This window comes from Trachypithecus francoisi, unplaced genomic scaffold (genome assembly GCF_009764315.1).
Source record: "Trachypithecus francoisi isolate TF-2019V2 unplaced genomic scaffold, Tfra_2.0 Lachesis_group11, whole genome shotgun sequence".
NCBI lineage: Eukaryota > Metazoa > Chordata > Mammalia > Primates > Cercopithecidae > Trachypithecus > Trachypithecus francoisi.
Genome location: NW_022681456.1, coordinates 50,654,611 through 50,677,607, shown reverse-complemented (window position 1 = coordinate 50,677,607; position 22,997 = coordinate 50,654,611). Strand labels below are relative to the sequence as shown.

Here is a 22,997-nt window from a genome sequence, read left to right as displayed (position 1 = left end):
AGTTGAAAGGTCTTCCGTTACACACTTTTGACTCATAGGAGAGTGCTTTTTCATTTATTGCTTTCCTGCAACTATTCAACTCCTGTTTCTCTGAATACTATTTTCATTTGTTCTTTCCAGGCTAGTACAGTACTCACTCATTCTTTTTTCCGTATAAACCTTTCTTTGTAAAAAAATAATAATGCGATTTAGTACTTCTTTGCATGTTTCTAGTGTTCACTAATTATCTCAGTTTTATTAAGCCATTTTATTTACTCCATTTTAATTTTCCTAAAGACAGTATTATATTTTTGGGGAAAAGATCCTCACTTCATCATGAAGATGCACACACACCACATTCACACATGTGCATGCACACACACAATCTCACTCTATACTTTTTGAAAATTCTGAGCATTTAAGAGAATTGGCCTTGACATTTGTAGATTGATTATTTTAGTGATGTATTTCCTTGAAAATATAAAGGAAATTGATTAGCCTGGAGATGTTCAAGATCCCTAGTTACAAATAGAGAAATATTTACACAGACTTCTGGCTTTTTTTCAAGTTAAAGTTTGATGGAACATCAGATGTTTCCGCTATATGACCTTATATTAGAAGTGAGGAAGTTTTAAAAGTTTCACTGAAGTTTAACCTACTTCTTAACAATTAGTGTTATTCCTTAATGAAACACATATTTTTTTCACTGTATTTCTTGTGTTTGCTTTAAAACTACACTTTCAGACTTCAAGAGTTTCCCCTTAAATTTAATGCTATAGAACTTGGAGAGTTGTATGTTGAACCTTTTCCTAACTTTTCTCAAATTAAGACTTGGATAATATTACCTTTTACTTTCAATACTATTGTACAGTAGCCGCTAAAGGATTTCCAATCAGAAGCAATATATCTGGGGCAACTAGATGGTGTTATTTTTATAAGAATAAAATGACAAAAATATTGAGATATAGAAAAGATTCACAATATTTGACTGCTAAAAGTTACATCAGGTTTGTGGCATAAATACATTTTTAAAAAGGCAGACTCGCTAATGTTTCTAGTAGTGTTTCTAATGCTTCTAAACACTGTGAATTAAAAAATGATTAAAATTACAGCAAGTTAAACTCTTAATATAATGACTCATGTCATATGGCTCCATCAGACTGCAGGTTGTAGAAAAGAAGAATTATTTGGAAATTTATCTTCAAGGGCATACTTAGTAAAAAAATGTAACACCTAAATTCAAGTAGGTACATAATATGATCAATTATTTGTCAGCTATTTATCGAGCACTCTCTGGAGCCAAAGCTTTCTGGACTCAGGTTGGAAGACAGAAAAATATATAAAAGATTGTGTGTCTTATAAAAATTACATATTTCTATATAGTTATATATAATTTATATATTTATATATTTCTAATATATTTATATATTTATATATATAAATTACATATAATTAGACATTTAGAATTGTAACTATTAAATGGAATAACCAAGACTTGATCTAGATGCAGCCAATCTTGAGTAGATCAACTAAAAATTAAGAAAGAGACAGGATATTTTAAATCAACTAGGATATTTTTACCTCTTTATGAAATGAACATATATAAATATCTGAGCACTGGTGAACCTAAAAATGATTATCCTATTTTGGGGATTATGTAGTTATTTATTCTTAGCCCTTGATCTTGTAAATGATAAAACTGAGGACCTGTGAAATCACTCATTTTTCTAAAACATACAGCTATTAATGGCAAAATGAGAATTCAAAACCAAGCCATCTAAAATACTATCTTGGTATGTATGTTTAATTTCCATGTGTATATGTAGTTTTCAAAATTTCTCTTGTTATTGATTTCTAGTTTTATTCCATTGTGATCAGAGAATATACTTGATATAATTTCAGGGTTTTTTTAGTTTTTCTAAGACTGCTTTGTGGCATAATATATGGTCTATTCTTGAAAATGATCCATTTGCTGCGGTGAAAAATGTATATTCAGCAACCATTGCAAGAAATGTTCTGTAAATGTCTCTTAGATTCATTTGCTCTATAGTGCAAATGAAGTTCAGTCTTTTTGTTGACTTTCTATCTGGATGATCTACCCAATGCAGAAAATTAGGTTTGAAGCTTTCAGCTATTATTGTACTGGGGTCTATCTCTCTAGCCCTAATAATACTTGGTTTATATATCTGGGTTCTCCAGTATTGGGTGCATATATATTTACAATTGTTATATCCTCTTGCTGAATTGACACATATATCATTATATAATGACCCTCCTGGTCTGTTTTTATAGATTTTGTCTTGAAATCTATTTTGTCTGGTGTAAATATAGCTACTCCTGCTCTTTTTTGCTTTCCATTTGCATGGAATATCTTTTTTCCATCCCTTTATTTTCAGTCTATGTGTGTCTTTATAGGTGAAGTGTGCTTTTATGCAACAGATTGTTGAGTTTTCTTTTTTTTTTATTCAACCACTCCTGTTTTTATTGGAGAATGTAGTACATTTATATGCAATATTATTATTTATAAGTAAGGACTTACTCTTATTATTTTGTTGTTTGCTGGTTATTTTGTGGTCTTTTTTCTTTTCTTCCTTCCTGTCTTCTTTTAGTGAAGGTGATTTTCTCTGGTTGTATATTTTAATTTCTTGCTTTTTATTTTTTGTGTATCTTTTATATGATTTTAGTCTGAGGTTACAATGAAGCTTGCAAATAATATTTTATAACCCATTATTTTAAACTGATGACAACTTATCACTGAGAGCAAAAAATTAATGAACAAGAAAATAGAAAATGAATGATAACCCTACACTTTAAATTTCACCCTCCTGTTTTTTAACTTTTAATTCTTTCTGTTTATGTCTTCTACTATGCATGTCTTGATTGTTGTAGTTATTTGTTTTGATTGCTTCATTTTTCAGTCTTTCCACTCAAGATATGAGTAATTATGTACCACTTAATTATGTACCACAATTGCAATTTTATAATATTCTGTATTTTTCTATGTACTTACTACTACCAGTGAGTTTTGTACTTTCAAATGATTTCTTATTGCTTATGAAGGTCCTTTTCTTTTAGATTGAAGGACTCCCTTTAGCATTTCTTGTGGGACAAGTCTGGTATTGATTCACTCCCTCAGCTTTTGTCTGGAACAATCTATTTCTCCTTCATGTTTGAATGATATTTTCACTGGATCTACTATTCTAGGATACAAGCCTTTTGTGTGTATGTGTCTCTTTTCCCCTTCAGCACTTTGAATATGTCATGCCACTCCCATCCTCCACTGAAAAGTCTGCTGCCTCACATATTAGAACTCCACCGTATGTTACTTGTTTCTTTTATCTTGCTGCTTTTAGGATGCTTTCTTTGTCTTTGACCTTCGGGAATGTGATTATGATGTGTCTTGAGGTAGTCTTATTTGAATTAAATCTGCTTGATGTTCTATAACTATCTTGTTATTTTGGTATGTAATTCATAACTCAGTGCTGGATCATAATTATGAATAATTGCAATAGGTAGATAAACCAAGTTTATCCATCAATTAATTAAAGTGTACTTATTTTATTTTAAAATTATATTGCCAAGTTAGTTCCTAAGGAACAAATTGAAAGTAATCTATAAAAGGGAACAACTTATCATAGCAAACCTGAAAATTGCTAAAAGTGCTCATTAAAAGAAAAATGACCAGCACATAAAAAAGAAATTCATTATTAAAACCACCAAAAATAAACCTGGTATCTTAGAAGGAAAATAAGCATGACTTAAAAATGGAATGAATACCTTAGCAACCAGCTAAGTTCTCAAACTCCTTGGAGAGCCTAGAAATTAGGTAGATTAAGATAAAAATGCCTGATTTTCCAGCAAAGCATTCTAAAATTAGCAATAGTGGCAATGAGATGCTTTCAGTGTATTAGGGGCTGGAAGCCTGCTAGAAATCAGTTGGGACCATTTTATAAGTGTCCCTGTTCTTTAGAGACTAGGGGGAAAAAAGTTATAATTTGTGTGAGTCCTTTAGAAAAATAGGCTTTTTCCCCCATGAGCTTGTCTTACAGCATTTTAATAAAGAAAGTTCTAAAACTTGTATAATTTTTTGAATTATAGGTTGGTGTATGAAATTTGTTGCTGTCTGCATGTCAGTCACGTACACATCACTCTATCAGTGTCATAATTTTGCCCACAGCCACTTACTATCTGAGGTATCACTTACTTTTTTTCTTCATTCTGTAGCACGATGTCTATGTTATCACATTTTTAACACATGTTAAATCAAATTCATACATACCACATTTTTCAAAAGGTTTTTGTTGTTTTTGTTTCATTTGCACCTACAAGCAAACTTTGGGGAACACCGATAAATTATTTCTTCGTCACTAGATTGTAAGTAGCAACAAATGATAATCTACTTAACCTTTATGTACACCATCATATGCATTGTTCATGTTGGTTAACCTGGATTTATGTGCAAGATATATTTTCAAGAGTTTTTTAAAAAGGCATTTAACAATTACTGTAGGAGTTGAGGGAGGGATAATTACTTTTCACACAAGTTTCTTTAAAAATTAGGAAATCTATACTGAGTCTTAATAATAATTCCCACTACATGCTCTATTCTTTATCTGCAAGCAGGAGCTGTCCAGTAATTTGAAACATAAGAGTCAGTGAGATGTAGACTATTACATCATCAACAACCCAACATTCTTTCCTTAAGGAGTTAGCCTTTGCCTGGGTTATTTAGATCTGGGGCTTTTTAGGGAGAGAGAGTGACATTATTTGTTCTACATCTGAAACGGTTTATGTCTGCCTGAAGCCAGCCTGGAGACATCCAAATAATTCCTTTTGTCTGTGAGTGAATTGGAAATAAATCTGGGTGATGAACCTGATCACTCTATCATTGAACAGCAAATCTCATTCTTATGAAAGTACCTTTATTATGTCATTTCTTACAGAATGAGAAAGGAAAATAGTCATCGTTGTTTCTTTCCTCCTGGGCACCATAAACATTTTTTTCTATTATTGTAAGTTAAGAAAAATTACAGTACCAGAGAATATGACTTAACCTTTATCTTCTGTCCTATTCCCGACCAAGTGTCTACGTTTCCTTCCTTATTGAATTTATTGAACTTTCTTTTCCTGTGGCCATTTCCTTTATGGAATTTTTATGATTTTAGCACTTGTAGGATCCCATGTATACCACTGTGTCCGAATACCAAATGCACTGATGGTACTTTTTGCAGTTATTAAATATTTTATTCCCTTTCTGAATACTTTTTATAGTATTTGTGTAGAATGGTGTAGTGGAACGAGCCAGAGAAAACTCTAACCTGAATCCTGAATTTGACATTTGCTCTTAAAAAAAAAAAAAAAAAAAAAATCTTGAGTAAGTTTGTTAAGCTCTCCAAAGCATAATCGGTTCATTTGTAAAATGAGATTGATAATAACAGTGTCGGGATAATGTAAAGGTAGAAAATAATGTATTTAAGATGTTAGTAGGTACTCAGTAAATAATAAATTTTATATGGCAGGCAGCTTGATGCAATGGGGAAAAATCGTGGTTTAGAAGCCATTTAATCATTTTAGGATATGATTATTAACTGTCCTTGTGCATGTCACTGATCATTCCTGAGCCTTTGTCTTCATTCATAAAATGGGTATTCCAACCTCTTTCTAGGATTAGAAATGAGAAATGTAAAGTTCTTAACCTTGCCAGTGTCAGGGATATAGCAAGTACTTGTTCTTAGAGTGTTTGTTGCTTAAATCTTTATTAAGCTACCTTTTTTTAAACATTTAAGTTATCCACAATCATTTTTTTTTTTTTTTTTTTTTTGCATTTTAGGTTTTGCATCTTGATTTTATTACCACTTATATACACCCTTTTTGTGTTAAGGTTAGCCTTAGAACTAAAATACATATTATAGACTTAGAACTAAAGTGTCAACATATTCCCTCTTTTTTTTTTTTTTTTTTTTTTTTTTTTTTTTGAGGGGGAGTCTCGCTCTGTCGCCCGGACTGGAGTGCAGTGGCGGGATCTCAGCTCACTGCAAGCTCCGCCTCCCGGGTTTACGCCATTCTCCTGCCTCAGCCTCCCGAGTAGCTGGGACTACAGGCGCCCGCCACCTCACCCGGCTAGTTTTTGTATTTTTAGTAGAGACGGAGTTTCACCGTGTTAGCCAGGATGGTCTCGATCTCCTGACCTCGTGATCCGCCCGTCTCAAGAATTGAATTACATATGCGTAGAAAGCATTTTTAAAGGTCAGTCATAGATTACCATTGCTCTTCTTTATTCTCTTAATTCAGTAGATAGGCCCAAGGCAAAGTGAAATGAATGGGCTGGCTGATGTATCACAAGCTAGAAAATAATTTTCTATGAGTGAGAAACAGAGAGCATACTTCTCACCTGAGCTGGAGATTTGGAAAGTTTATGACTATTTTCTATTAGCTGGTGAAGGCAATGTGTTAAGGTCAGGTAATCCTGAGTTTAAACTGCAGTTCTACCATGTTATGTACTCGTGATTTTGAGTGTATAATTTAGCCACACTGCTTCTCAGTTTTTTCCATCTGTAAAATCCAAATAGTGACGTTTCTTGGTAAGCAGTGAGATACATTTATAAAGCAACTAATATAGAGATTGTAAAACTGTTTCATCTTGCAAATGTACTTTGATCAATTGGTAATGGTTGAGTGGGGCAATGTGTCAAGGCCACTTGGGAGGCTAAGTAAGAGCAGATTCTACATGCCCAAATGTGTGGAGTAAGAGAAGTGGGTGAACATAAGTCAGACATTTGTAACTTGCTACTGTAATCCATAGTAAACACTCAATTATTATCATAGTCATCGTGGTTATTATTAAGACACAACGAATGGTTACATGAATTTCTTCAAAGTTGTAATAAGTGATACCTTATTACACTTATTAAGTTAGGAGTAGGCTAGTTATTTATCAGTTTTCATATACTTGCCAAGATGCATGATATATTACATTACTTACTTATGGCCTTTAATATTTTCTTATCTGACAAGCTTTACAAATTAATAAGTTGCCTAGGAGTTCTTACTGAAGAAAATGGACCAGTCATTAATTATTGAGCAAATTAATAATATTTTATTTAAAATAGAATTTAATAATGATAGATTTCTGACTTGGAAAAAAGCAAGTATACTTTCTGCAATAATTTTTAGATATTAACAAAATAATAAAGATTTCTATTTCAAAAGTGCTCTGGAATTGGGGTTATCTTCATACTCTTTTTCTGTACAGAAGACCTGCTGTTATTCTGAAAATCAGTTAAATTTTTATACGAAAAGTAGAAGCTATATTAAATACAATGGTTGTACAACTTTTTAAACTGGCCTGTAAGCACTTGAAGAGTCAAAGTGATTTTCAGGTTGATTTCATATGGGACCTGTAATTTAGGCCCATATTCCTTCTAGCTTTATAATCAATTTAAGATATAAATATATGGATATGTTTTATCATTAATTGCTTTACATGTTTCAATATTTTAGGGTTTGTGTATCTTTTCTGTTACATAAATTATATATAGTGTTGTTTTAATATAAAGCAATTCACTTTTCCTAAGAAAAATTATTATTTGCTTTATTTGGAAACATTTGTTAGTTCAATGTGGCAAGAAAAAGTCCATCTGACAGTGTGTTAGTGTTTATAAAGATATAAAAATAGAAACAATAAAATTATTATAGAAATTTATGGAAATTTTTAAAAAATCAGTTTATAATCTATCATTTTCACAATTACAAGCATTTTTGTGTATTTTATTCTAGTCTTTGATCTTTGCTTCAGTATTTCTTTTGTCTTTCCTTAGACATATAATTGCACTAACTTCTTAAGTGCAGATATGTTTTAAACTTTTAAAGGTAAAAAAAACCATTTTTCAGCTATCATTTTTATGATAATATTGTTTAAGGATTGTTCATCGAACTAGAAACACGTAGATATGTGTGAGTGGGTAAAAATGTATATTTTTGTGCATACTGTGTATTATTTGTTACCAGTATTTTTCACTATCCAGCAAAACTAAGGGCATTCAAAAGATAAAGAGACTCAAACCAATTCACTTCGTCAAACATACTCATATTTACAATACCATGGTAATACAAGTTGAATATGATTAAAGCAAAGGGAATGAGTTCTTCCTCTGAAGCAAAAAATGTACATCCAATGTGGGTAATTCATTTCCGAAAAGCCTCTGATTATGCCTCTAAAAGAAAAAGCTATCACGATTATGATTACTTATGCTTATGTATAAAGGTCTGTCTGGAGAATAATGCAAGTTACCAGTTTACTGCTTGGTCTCAGAAACTGAGTAGTGTCTCTGCGTTTGCAGTGCTTAGTAAAACTACAATATTTAACTTCAATATATAAATTATCTTAAAATATAATTTTGTATCAGTTGAATATTTTGTTTACCATATAATCATATAAGGGAAAGGGGAATGATAATTCATAGGCAGCTGGTATACTTTTGGCTTTATTTCCAACTTTTTTATCCTGCTTGGCTGTTAGTAAAATGCTGTTTGGTAGATAAAATATATATTATTAGAGAGTAATGACTCGTGGCCAAAATGCCTCACACTCATGTTGTATGTAGTGCTGGGCATTCTTGATCATTGTTGTCTGTTTATTGGATTTTCCAAATGAAATTGGTAAATTTTATTTACTGAATTAATTGCATTAATAATTTAATTATTTAATTAATTAAAATAATTCCGTTGTTTGAGAGTGTCTCACTGTTTCACCCAGGCTTGAGTGCAGTAGTGCGATCAGGGCTCACCGTAGCCTTGATCTCCCCAGGCTCAGGTGATCCTCCTGCCTCAGCCTCCTGAGTAGCTGAGACTACAGGCAGGTGACACCATGCCCACCTAATGTTTTCAGAGATGGAGTTTCACCATGTTGCCCAGGCTGGTCTCTAATTCCTAGACTCAAGCTATCTGCCTGCCTTGGCCTCCCCAAGTGCTGGGATTACAGGCGTGAGCCCCCTCGTCTGGCCTTAATTTACTTATAAACATATAAAATTCAAATAGTTTCTTTAAGAAAATTAGCAGCAGTGTTTAATCTAAATATATTTTTAACTCTTTCAATTACTCTTTCTCAAAAAGGTAAGTCCTTTTTGGGTAAGATCTCACACTTTTTTCTTATAGTTCCTTTGTAAGGCTCTCCACTTGGTTATTCTATGAATACTTGAATTTCTAAAGGAATAAATGAATGTGAATAAAAAAGAACAAAAGAATAAAGAACAAATATAGCTCTCGATTGCTCTCAAAAAGGAAAAGAAATGACAAAGGACATATGTCTGGGAATCAGATGTTCTATGTTAAAAATCAAAGCTTTACTACTTAATAAATTTTTTACTTGAGCCATTTTACTTCATTTTCCAAACACATGATTTTTCATCTGTAAAATGGGAATCATGATGATTTCTTTGGGAATCAGATGTGAACATGAACGCAAATACTTCCCACAGCATCTGAAATTCCACACAATATGATGATGACGACAATGCTGTTGCAAATAATGTGGAAAGCTGTATCCTCCCTTTGATCTTCATGATTAATTCTCTTTCCAGGTGAAGCGTATATGCGTTTAAGCAAACTCCCCGAAGCAGAGCATTGGTATATGGAATCACTGAGATCCAAAACTGACCACATCCCTGCTCATCTCACCTATGGGAAGCTGCTAGCTCTAACAGTGAGTAACTAACTGCCTTCCTTGATCTTCAAAACTTGGTTTTCTCCACGCAGACTGCGATAGATAGGGTTTGAGGTACTGTTTTAGAGCCAGTTATCTCAGCTGTTAGGGATGTAATGGTGGTGATACTAAGTTAGAACCCTGTACAGAAAATATAGAAAAATGTGTTACTTTGCCTGTGAGGTTTGATCTAGATAAGATGTGAGATTCCTGTATCTCACATCTTGGTCTAGATAAGATGTGAGATGTCCATATCATCCCTGTATCAAAACATCTCCTGTATCCCATAAATATATACACCTACTATGCACCTATAGAAAAGTTTTAAAAGAATTAAAAAAACAAAACAAACAAAAAAGATGTGAGATGCCATGATCCTTGATGTAACTTAATGGAAAAAATATAAATGGAGAATCCCAAAGATGGAAGTACATAATGAATTTGTTCTAATAATGATATTTGCATAAATATTATATTCTGCAAACCAATGTTAGCCCCAAATTGGCTATACTTAGAACTAAATCTGATTATTGTAAATAGCCAACATTGTATAAAATTCTGCGTGCTGAAATTCCTTCTAATTGAAATCATTCTGTAAGAGAAGTAGGGCTATCCGATGGCCTCTTACTATGTGATAAGCGCCCTTGGAGGCCACCATTCCATGAAAGTGACATGAATATGGAGCATAAAAAGTTACTAGTATTGTACCACTATGACCTGTAAAAATGGTAATTTCATATATTTCAAAGTAATAATAATGTCTTTTATTTTACATAATAGTGATAATTTTAAAAGTTTAAGTAAGTTTTCTGAGCTCAAATAGACAATAAGTGATAGAACTAGGCTACAGTCCTCGTCTGAATCAAATATCTGTATTATTTTAGTTATAGTACCTAATTCTTCAATATTAATAAACATAAATGAATATTAGAAAAACATAGAGCAAATGATTAGGAAGATGATTCCTAAGTGAATTCATTGAAAAGTATTTTTGTATTACTTCGAAAATAGTAACATTTTACTTTCCACAGAAGATGGTAGATAACACTTAAAATTGTCAAGTATCCATTCTCAAATACCACTAAAATACTCTTCAAGAAATCATGTAACACTTTAGGAGGTTAAGGCAGGCAGATTACCTGAGGTCAGGAGTTCAAGACCAGCCTGGCCAACACAGCGAAACTCTGTCTCTGCTACAAATACAAAAATTATCCAGGTGTGGTAATGCGTGCCTGCTATCCCAGCTACTCAGGAGGCTGAGGCAGGCAACTCGCTTGAACCCAGAAGGTCAAGGTTGCAGTGAGCCGAGATCACGCCACTACACTCCAGCCTGGGCAACAGAGTGAGACTACATCTCAAAAAAAAAAAAAAAAAAAAAATTAAAAAATCATATAGGTAGACTAAGTAACCAGAAAACATCCCACTGAAAATAATTAGCTCTGCCTAGTAAAATATAACAGATATGTTTTTAACACTAAACTGAGCATGAGTAGTAAGAAACGTTCCTAGGAGCTAGAAATGAAGTGGTAACTGAATACCAGTGCAGTGAACAGCAGGCTGGTCCTGCAGCTCATCTGGGATTATTTACTGGTCGGTTGTGGAAACTAGTGAGAAGGTGGTTTTTGTTTGCTTGTTTTCATTATTTCTAGAATAGGAAACAACGCTTTGGGCCAATGGAAAAGCAGGAATTAAATGCCTAAATAAGGCAGGGAAATTCATACCTGCAGTTGAAAGGACAATGTAAGTTTATCTACAAGTATAAGGCAGTGTGAATGTTTGCCTATCTCAGAATGGGATCTCTATGGAGAGTGAACAAAGTATCTGCTGGGAATTTGTTGCTCCTGTCCTTCTTTTACCAAGCTTTTGGGTTTTGAATTTACCTACGTGACCCTGGAATTCCCAAGCCAATAAATTAAATAAAATTTAGTCTACTAAAACATTTGCTGAAGAAGTTACTGGAGATGTTCTTCAAAAGAACACAAATCTATAAGGAATGATGAATGAGGTGCATAAAAAGTACTGGGCAAAGAAATTGGTGATCATATGGGCAAATCAGACTAAGCTTTTAAGAATGAAGTATTAAGGGAATACTATACAGGAACAATAGGATTGGGAAGAGAGATTTCAATAGATAAGAGATTACAGCTGATTTTTGCAACTCAGAAAGCAATTGGAAGTATTATAACTGACTTACCTGAGAGAAGGAAATGAAAATCTAAATAAACTTTGGAATGGGATAACAATGAAAAGAAATCTGGCTTACGTCAAAGAAACCTGGAGAGGCTCAAGACATGGAGGCAGCTGACACAGAAAAGAGTGAGTTAAGGGACATAAAATGGGGTAGTAAATTGCAGCCAATGAATGGAGTAGTCAGGTCTCTCCCCTTTGTCCACAAATGCCAGCAACTAGGCACCTGCCTTCAAGGCAAGGGAAAGGGGCCTTTAAGAGGTAGAACAAGTAAATAAAGAGAAGTTCAGGATTCAAGAACAGCTTGCACAGTTGAAGGCAGAATGAGGAGGGGAGTGAAAAGAGGACCGACTGAGGGCCTTCCCATGGAGTGCTCAGATCCTTAATACCCCCACCCTATCCCATGCAGAATACCAGCAACACAGGGTTTTCCCCCTTTCCTCCAGCCCATCCTTTTCGCTGATACCTTACCTCTCAAGAAATTGTTGAATTCAGATCTAGAGAAACTAAATCGCAGTAGGGAAAAGGTTTTCAAATACCTACATTTAGAGGTCCCCTGTAAATGACTGACTCCCAAACCAGACACAACACAGTGAATCTATTCCATCTAGAATGCATATCTATGCCTTAGGAACTTGATTCAGCTTTTTATTAATTAACTCATTCTTAAACATCAACGGGTAACCAAGAATCGTCAATCATATCAGGAAAGACACAAATTAAAAAGACTGGAACTAAAACAAATTATTAGGAGAAGGAAATCTATGGAAACAGAAGAAATCTTTAAAAAATAATAATCCTTAGAGATAGAAACTTACAGCATTTTATGAAGCAGGATGCCATGAAAAAAAGAAACCAAAAAAAGGAAGAAAGAGCCTATAGAATTTAAAGATACGATAGCAACATGATTTTCATTTGGAGGACAGAAGAATGAAGGTAATGAAATCTTCTTATATGCGAATGAAAAATCAGGACATAAAAGAATGTAAAAGAGGAAATTATGAAAGAAATCAATATGCGGTCCAAATGGCAGAAAAAGAACAAAGGAAGGGAAAGAACAATAACTAAGAATTGAAGATCACAGTCACTATTTCTGCTATTTACATATAATTCTAGTTTAATCACCTGAGAAAAGTTGTTTTACCCTATGAAAACCTTTTCCCATTTCGGTACTGATGATTCTGTGTGATGTGTGGTGATTCACACAACTCCACGTAAGTGTTAAATTAATATACCTAAACTAGATTGATAAATGACCACCTTCAAAAAAAATCTAAAAGTTTCAGATGCTTGATTCATTGCCCACTCGCCCCCAGCCCACCCAAAAAAAAAAAAAAAAAAAAAGTTAGAAAAGAAAAAAAAAAAAAACTTAAATTTCCATGATTCTGTATATGCTTAGACCATGGTACTGGATATAGAAACCATGTGACCTTTCTAAAAAAAATTGTGAAGCGTGAATACTTAGGCTTCCTGTACCAAAAATATGATTTTAAAGGCTGTTTTATTCTTTTCAGGAGGCTTTTTTTTTTTTTTTAAGATTTAGAAGTTTTAATTTACTGAACCATATGGAAGGAAAGGAAAGACTCCTATACTACAATCCAAATTTTTAATCCCCCCCACCAAGACTTTTATAGTTTCCGACTTGCTGATTAGATGAAATACAAACCCTATTATGGAATGGCTTAAATTCACAGTGCCAAAACCCCACAACCATCTTTAACAGCTTCTTTCTAAATTATGACATTTGGCAAATTTCTGATCCCTATGGATAGCTTTTGTCTAATTTGGGGTTTCTTGGCCTGGTAACAGCCCACTGGCTTAACATCGAATTTGGAAAGGTAGAAAATACCACACATTTTGACTTCTGAATGCTTTAAATATATTGTAAAATGGAATTGGCTGCTAGTCTCAAGAGAAGAGGAATAGAAATTGAGTGGTGTTTTCACTCTTTCATCAAAACTGACCGAAGGCAAAATATGTAGAAATGAAATGCAACTATATTAGGCTTAGACTGTAGAGTAGGCTTTTATATAAGAGTTATAAGATATGTTAGAAAAAAATGATTATTAGTACTTTTATTATAGTCAGTGGAATGATTCACTCAGTACTTTATAAAAGTTTTTCTTTAAGAATTTGTGTAATATTTACAGACTTTAGAAAAGTTCAAACGGATTTAAGGTTTCCCAGAATGCTTTGGCACATTCTATAGATCAAATCCTCTTTTATTTCTCTGCCAAAAATGTCCTTTTCCTCTCTTTGCCTGTTCAAATTTTATTTCTTCCTTCATGCCTTTCTTAAGCAGCTATTTTTTGTTGTTGTTGTTTTTTCTCTATACTTCATTAGTACCAGTCTCAGTATCTTCATAATAGGGCACTTCCAAATAGAATGACACATACATATATGTCTGTCTTTTGACACTAGATATGGGGCAGGGAGTGAGTCTTTACTTTTTATTTCTTCAGTACCTGGCATTTCAATGTATTAGTTACTATCCCTGTACCCATGGGCCTTTTCCTTTATAAGTCATTTAAGGGCTGGGGACATGGCTTTTAAATGTTTTTGTTCTTCCCCTCCCCCCAATACTCATTCCCTCATGAATCCCTTCATTTGGTCAACACATGTATTGATACTTATTCCTTCAAGCTAGGCATTGCTTTCATCCTCAGTGATCTGTGCTGGAAAAAAAATGAATGAGGGTGGCATGATTATAGAGTAATCTTCCAAAAATCCTAGATAGGGAGGTGGGCACAAGAGAAGTGTGCATCTCTTCAGTGCCTGTGCTTGACATGTGTTATTTAAGAGAGCTTGATAACAACGCTTAGGGAGTATTATCCTGTTTTTATAAATGAAGAATCTGAGCTTCAAAGATTTGAGGAACATCCCCAGAAGTCATTTCACTACTAAATAGTAGAACTGAATAGAACTTCAAGATTTTCTGAACTGAGTGTCATTAATTTTCTCTCCACATTAAATAATTTTAAGTGTGGAGTTTTTTTTCCCACTTGGTATCTGTGATTAAACTGATTGGAGACTGGAAAAGTAACTTGACTACTTAGTTACTTAGTGAGTTACAACTTAACTTAGTTACTCAGTAACTACTTATCCCCCCATCCTCTTTTTAGAACTTATTTTTAGAAACTACCTTTGGATACTAGTTGAATTTGAGTAGTTAAACAGAATTTTATTATTAAGCATGATAGGTCAACGTAAGACTTCAGTTTTAGGCTACTGACACTTTTAGATCCTACATTATACTTCTAATACAAACATTTCAGGGTATCCTGGAGAATAGTTTTGTTATTAGAGCCATTGTAGCCTCCATGTTTAAATATAGTTGGGCTCCAGTGACATCTCTTTAAAATATATGGAAATTTCATACCAATGTCATGTCCAATTAAAATACTAAACACGAGATGAGTTTGAATTGCTCTGCTTAAAATTGTGATTTATTCCTTGTTTGAACTTTGTTACCTAGGGCAAATGCCATGAATTTAAAATTGGGCATGCGTTAAGAGAGAAAAGAAGGAATAGCATTTCCATTAAAATGGTATTTCAAATGGTTTTATAGTTGTTTCTAAGATTGTGTGGGTTCTATAGTTGTGCGCACATGCTTACTTTGATTTTTTGTCTTCCTTTCTTTTTGTCCTTTTTATTTAAGCCAAATATTTTTCAGTTTTGTGAGCCAATAAAATTAATGTTGACTTAAATTGTAGTAAAAGTTACTTGGCTGTTAGCTTATTTTCCAGATTCAGGTTAGTAGGAGAGAAGGAAGGATACTGGAGACTCTGACAGTAATTCTTGATACAGAAAACCTTTATTTTGGCCACAGCATGAGAGCACTGAGCCAGACTTCTGTGTCTAGCCAAAGTTAATTAGGCTACATAAAACTCCAGTTGTGGAAGTACTGGAGGTTCCACAGAAAAGCCCCATATCCCGGGCTAAAATGGTGTCAGTGTCGTTTATCTGGAAATGTAATACAGTGTGTTGCCATGGGCCTTTTGCTGTTATTATTTAGAGCTAAGACTTCTTTTTCATTCATTTGACCCTCTCCAGAGAAGAGTTACTTCCATTTTGGGAGCTGACCAATATTGGGGTTGGGTTTTTTTGTTTGTTTGTTTATTATAATTACTGCACAGACATGTTTAGATTGGAGCTAGTTCAGAACAAACGGTAATTTTTCCTGTTAATCTGATTGAATAATTATTACGGATATATAAAATTCAAGTTGCTAAATTTATTCTATGAAAAAGAGAAGGCATAGTATCACATACATCATGATACTAAAATATTGGGTGAATATATAGAAGGAAGTTTAATCACTATAATATATTCAGCTAAGCCTTTATATGAAGTTGCTCTACCTAAACTTTATGATTTATCAGTTCGGGGCTAATAGAGTTATCATTATATTATTTTTACTCTGAAGCATAATGAGTCTGATAGCTCATTTTTAAGGATCTTCCTTCTGCTCCAAATATGCGTCTGTTTTCTAGTACCAGTCTTATGATTATTCTACTTGCTGTCACTAAGTGACACAGGAATCTCCAAATTTTCTCAGACTTTTATTCTACTTTTGTATGTCACTTAGTGGAAATCATCATTAGAGCTATTTCTTTTGCCTGATAGTCTCAGGAGCAATAAAAATTAAAATACTCAAATTCTTTGGCATTAAAGGCCACATGAGATAATTTCAGCTATATCTACATATATGTGCTGCTTTGCTGGAAAAGTTAAGCTGTATGTATGTAGGTATGTATGTATGTATGTATGTATTTTTGAGACAGTCTCACTCTGTCTCCCAGGCTGGAGTGCAGTGGCGTGATCTCGACTCACTGCAACCTCTGCCTCCCTTCAAGCCATTCTTCTCCCTCAGCCTCCTGAGTACCTGGGACTACAGGGGCGTGCCACCACGCCTGGCTACTTTTTGTATTTTTAGTGGAGACGGGGTTTCACCATATTGGCCAGGCTGGTCTTGAACTCCTGACCTCGTGATCCGCCCTCCTCGGCCTCCCAAAGTGCTGGGGTTATAGGCGTGAGCCACCGCCCTGGGCCAGCTTTTTGTTTATTTATTTAGAAATAAATAAGATTTGTTGACCCTTGAACAACACACGTTTCAACTGTGCAAGTCTACTTTTACAGTTTTTTTTTTTTGTTTTTTCAATAAATACATTGGAAAATTTTTTGGAGATTTGCAACAATTTGAAAAAACATGCAGACAAACTTCATACCCTAGATGTATTGAATAACTTTTTATAAAGTTAGATGTGTCATAAATACATAAAATATATGGAAATACTAGTCCATCATTTACTACCATAAGATATACACAAGTCTATTATACAAAGTTAACATTTATCAAAATTTATGAACACAAACACAGGCTATTAGTAGTTAAGTTTTGGAGGAGTCAAAAGTTATATGTACATTTTCACCTGCATGAGGGTTGGTCCCTCTAACCCTCACATTGTTCAAGAGTTAATTGTATATTGCTTTTAAGTTAACTTACATTTTGTCATAGTCAGTGACTCTCTGAGGCTGGCGTGCGGGTGGTAAAGGAATTTACCAAGACATTAATGAGTTTAGAAAGACAGGTTTATTTAGACAAATGGGGGAGATACATTGCAAGGGAGCAATGGGCAAGACAGTGGAGGAAAGGCTGTCTGCTGTTTGCAAAGAGGCAGGGGCTAGAGGGGAGTTTTATAAGATTGTGCTGCTTTAGGCTGAATGCTTTCAGACAGGATGCTTGGGTCCAGGGGGTGCTGTGAGCAGGGTGCTTCTAACAGGTTGCTTGGGTGCTAGTGAGCCGTTTGGGGTCGACCCCATTTCTCATCACATTTGCCCTCTACCCCTGTTTCTGTTCCTGCTAGCTAAGCCCATTTGTAATTTTTTGTTAACTCCCCAGAGGTCCACACATTTTTAATTTTTTTTATTTTATTTTTTATATTTTTTTGAGACAGGGTCTCGCTGTATCGCCCCAGGCTGGAGTGCAGTGGCACAATCTTGGCTCACTGGAACCTCCGCCTGTCGGGTTCGAGCAATTCTCGTGCCTCAGCCTCTGAAGTAGCTGGGACTACAGGTGTCCGCTACCACGCCCGGCTAATTTTAGTAGAGCCGTGGTTCCGCTATGTTGGCCAGGCTAGACTCAAGTCATCTGCCCACCTCGGCCTCCCAAAGTGCTAGGATTACAACACGCGTGAGCCACCGTGCCCGTCTCAAACATTTTGTTGTTGTTATTTAACTTGTCTGTTTGGTTTCTGTATTTGATCTATCGTCGTCATTTAATGCAATTTAAATAGCCAGCTGGCTCAAGCCCTCACAATCCCTAGTACTCTGATATCCCATGTTACTGGAGGCATATAGATGGAGAAGTGGCATGCTTCTTAAATATAGCTTGGCTTTCTTACAAAACAAAACAAAACAAAAAAAGCAGTCCTTTATAAAAACTTGCATTGGATACACGTTTTTGTTGAGCCTGAACTCTGTCTCTTCTGTCTAATAAGCAGTGGTGATACAAAGACTAACAGCATTCCCTTGGCCTCCATGTATTTTATTTCGGTGAAATTCACAATAAAAGTCAGTCTACCATACTAGGGACTGGTGGAAATCGTTTTTGTTTCAGAAAGCACAATTATGTAGGTACATTCATTGTATTACCTTACCCTTTAATTTTTATTATAGGCACATGATCCCATACCACTTGGAAGATTGCAGCCCCCGCCCCCCCATTTTACAGCTTTCATTTGTTAAATAAGCCCCGTGGATACTCTATGATACTTGACTTCATAGCTTCCAGCTTGTTATTCTTTCTGCTACATCATATGGACTCTCCTATCACATAATAAAGCATAAAAACATTTTAACATGAGTTAAACTGTTTTTAATTTATGCTTTATGTTTTCCTTGCTTGATAATTTTTCTCTAATATATCAAGTAGAACATTTGAGTATCACTCCTTGTTAAAACAGCATCTGGTCTAAGCCTATGTTTACTCTGAGGAGTGATGGTATAGACAATATGCATTTTTAGAAACAAACATATTTCTTCTCAAGTAGTTGGGCCAATGCTTTTACAAAAGGAAGTTGCATTTTTTCCTTGTGGCATTTGGATACACACACACACACACACACTCACATGCACATAAACGATGCCACATCTGTTCTGAGATGTGAAAGTCTTCAGTTTTGCAGACTCATAAATAGGTTCAAAACCTTCCTGGCCATGAATATGTTCACAAGTTCATAAGGTTTTTGTGATTTCCCCTTATATTTACCTGTATTATATTTGAGGCCCATGAGGCTCAGCAACCTAAAGCATGAAGCCTGCAGAGCTATATAGTGTATCCTTAGTTTTTAGTAAAATTATACTTGCTTCAAACACAGTTAATTCTGGGGTCAGCTTCACATTTTCCCCAAGTTCTGAGCTTCTTATTCATTTCATCTATCCCTTGATACATTGAATAAATCCTCATCTGTTGTTTTCTTCACATTATGAATTAAACATTAATTAAATATTACGTATTTAAATATTTAAATATTAAGTAATTAATATTAAATATTAAGTATTGAATATTAAGTATTACTTAATTAAATATTAAGTAATTAAATATTACGTATAAGGTGGATTGTTTTGTGAGGTGGCTCCCTCCTGTTTTCTGAAAGCAGTACTATTTAAATTGCTTTGCTTTGTTTGTTTGTTTTTGAGACAGGGTCTTGCTCTGTCACTGGAGCTGGAGTGTAGTGGCCCATACCTCCTTGGCTCAAGCTGTCCTCCTTCTTTGAATCCCCCAAGGCACTGGTATTACAGTTGTGAGCCACCACATCAGCCCTTTAAAATTGCTCTTTAGCTTTTTGGCTATCATGCTAAAATATACACATGTGGTACTTCATGTACAAAAATGCCTAACTTCAAAATGCGTAAAAACATTTTCAAAAGAAACCTTCATTCAGTTTTTAGATTTTTCTTCTAATACAGTTCTGAAAAGAAAATGTATTTTCTGTGTGTATGTTTAAGTGAAAAGAATGTTAACATTGCTACTGCTAAAAAGGATTTAAGTATTTGTATATGTGATAGAAAATAGTGATAGTGGAGTTTACAGCTGAATTTTTAATTTAAATGTGATGTAGGTAGTTTTCCTCAAATGTGAAATTTTGAAGGAACCATGATGATACTCCACACTGAAAGGGGTGAGGGTGAAGGGCATGGGAGACCTGATTGAATTAGCTTGACCTTTATCTGGTAAACATTTAACTGGTGAAATGTTGGATTGGAGCCAGAGCACCTGAGCATTTACCTGCCTAGTAATTGATTTCTTCTCACAGTGGAAGGCATAATTCTTTTAAAAGGCTTAAAATTGCAGGACTCTCATTTCTACAATATAATTGAGGCTCTTTGTCAAAATTGACAGGATGAGGTACATTCTTGAGCATATACTGTAATTCAGTCTGCATAGTAATAACAATACTTGTGGTAGAGGACCTCAATATGCAGAATAACTCATGTGTAAGTAGGACTCTTTGGTCATGTTGACATTAGCTGTATGGCACAGAGTTTACATTGGGCAGTGACTATTGTATAAAGCCATATGTAATGATGTCATATAATGGAGAAATAAGTAGTGTGGTTTTTAGATGTAACATCACCAATAAATGTTTGTCTCTGAAAAATGAAACCTGAAGATATCATCTGTTTTATAGGTTTTTCTATTTCTCATCTTTTGAGATGAAATAGCAATAGCGAGAATGGGAATAGACTTTCTGTCTGCTTGAATCAGAAATTTACTCACTTAAAGCAGAAAATTACTTGATCAGAAGCCTGTGACCTTATGTTGTAAAGTTTCCTTGCATACGGCAAAGAGGTTACATCAGCAGAAGTAAAGGATTAAGTTGAAATCTGTTGCTTTGGCTAGAGATGTTCTCCTGAGGGTATCTGTCTTCCCCTTTTCTACCTAGGGTACACATTTGCCAAAGTGGTAATCATGTCCTCCACTCTGTCTCTGCTGATATGGACGAGGACTCTTCCATCCTGACTCCCTCACCGTCTTAATACTTCTCTCTCTCTCTGTGTCTCTCTCTCTATATATATGTGTGTGTGTGTGTGTGTGTGTGTGTGTATATATGTATATACATATTTACGTATAGTTATATACGTCTATATTGATACAGGCATATATAACTATTTATGCCTTTATGCATTTGCCTTGACTCTGTGTGTGTGTGTGTGTGTGTATATATATAGAGAGAGAGAACTATAATATTTTTATATATAGTTATATATGTCTATATGTAGGCATATATAACTGCGTTTATGCCTTTATACATTAGCTTTGATTGTAAACATTAGCAAAGCTGACTCATCAAGTAATGCTACACAGCAAGGATTGCTGTTAAGAATAAAACGAAGAATTCCAAATATGCTGAAATTTAAGAATGCCAAGAAGATTTTACTACTGCCATTATTGCTTTGATAGGAATTATCAAAACAGTATTCCTAAAATGTACAAAATCCATTTCCAAAATGTATTCCACATAACTATAATAATTCTAGATGTCCTTTGAAAAAAAATCCAGTAGTCAAATTAGTGTGAGGAAAGATACATACCATATTTCATTCTTAAAATATGTATATATGGTATCCATTAAAGGCTCTGAAAGTCTTCTTGGTAATTAAAACCCTATTTAGCTTATTCATCATATGGAGCAGGTTTTTTTCAAGTTGAATCCGTTTATCCCAAGATAACAGTATTCTGCCAAATGTAATTTGGAGAATTTTGTAAGATACCAAACTGAAAGGGAGCAGACATGAAGAATACAAAAGTTTTAGAAATAAACATAGGTGAAAGAAACTACTGTTTACCTGGTAAACTGGTAGACCTTGAGTTGGTGACAGAACACCTGAGCTGTTGTTTACTCAGTAATTTATTACTGTCAAGTGTCTAGTCAGTGTTTAGCATTGGAAAATGTACTAAAAATGAGTGTGATTCATTGCTCTTCTCTATGATTGGTATGATGGGTGGACGGAGATAATAGGAGAGTTCCAGGAAATCAGGATGGAGATGCCAATGAGGTCAACATTTTGAAAGAGAAAGATTTATTATTAACATCGAGGCTAGAGCTATGCTGAAAATAGCCATTTGTCTAGATGAATCCAAAAGAAAAGAGTTGAACTACCAGTTGATAATGGTAAAATACATTTAAGGATGTATATGCAATTTTCAGAATACTAGTTAAAAAAAAAAAAAAAAAGACAAACAACTTTGTTTTCATGCTTACAAAACTTCAGCCGTAAGTTCGAAAGAGGAAATTGACTTTATTAATTTGTGACCTTAAGCAAATTGTAATTATTTTCCATTTCTCAAATAGAAACAACATTTGGTGATTGCAGTATTTAAAATCTTTTCCTCACATATCTCTGGCAAGTGTTGTTACTTATATCCTATACAGAATAATACATCAGAGGAAGCAGTTATGTCTTTGAGATTTTCCCTTTAACTGGAATGCTCTCACCCTCCACATTTAGCAGTTTGAGTCATAATCTTTTTTTAAGTTTTATCTTATGAATTTATTTGTGTTGCAAACTATTTCAACATGAAAAAAAATTACGAGGCACCTATGTATTTTTAACTCAAATAAAACAAAGGCTATAATTTTATGGCATTTATGTTAAATTTTTAATGCAATTCATTTTTAATAAAGTCTTTATTTTAGAATAGTTTGATTACAGAATTGAAGTTGGTACAGAGAGTTCTCAGATACCCACACTCAGTTTCCCCTATTATTAATATAATACATTAGTATGATACAGTTGTCACAATGAGCCAGCATAAATATATTGTTATTAACTAAAGTCCATATTTTATCTGGATTTCTTCAGTTTTTTCCTTGATGTCCTTCTGTTGTTCCAGGATCCCATTTAGGAAACCATGTTACATTTAGTGGTCATGTCTCCTTAGGCTCCTCTTGCTGTGACAGTTTCTCACACTTCATTTTATTTTGATGACCTTGACAATTTTGAGGAGTAAAGGTTACATATTTTGTAGAATGTTCTTCAGTTGGTATTTGGCTGATATTTTGTCATGATTAGACTTGGATTATGGGGTTTGGGAGGAAAACCACCAGAGGTAAATTGTCATCCT

At 34.2% G+C, this 22,997-nt stretch overlaps 1 protein-coding gene across 2 annotated transcripts in view; it reads left to right on the top strand.

The window, feature by feature from the left end:
* Positions 1 to 22,997, top strand: part of TMTC2 (transmembrane O-mannosyltransferase targeting cadherins 2) — a 445,065-nt gene that overhangs the window by 286,916 nt on the left and 135,152 nt on the right. For both annotated transcript variants that reach the window (XM_033221143.1, XM_033221144.1), the window contains exon 8: positions 9,558 to 9,679. In XM_033221143.1, the coding sequence (XP_033077034.1) occupies positions 9,558 to 9,679 (122 nt within the window). The remainder of the gene's footprint in view (positions 1 to 9,557; positions 9,680 to 22,997) is intronic.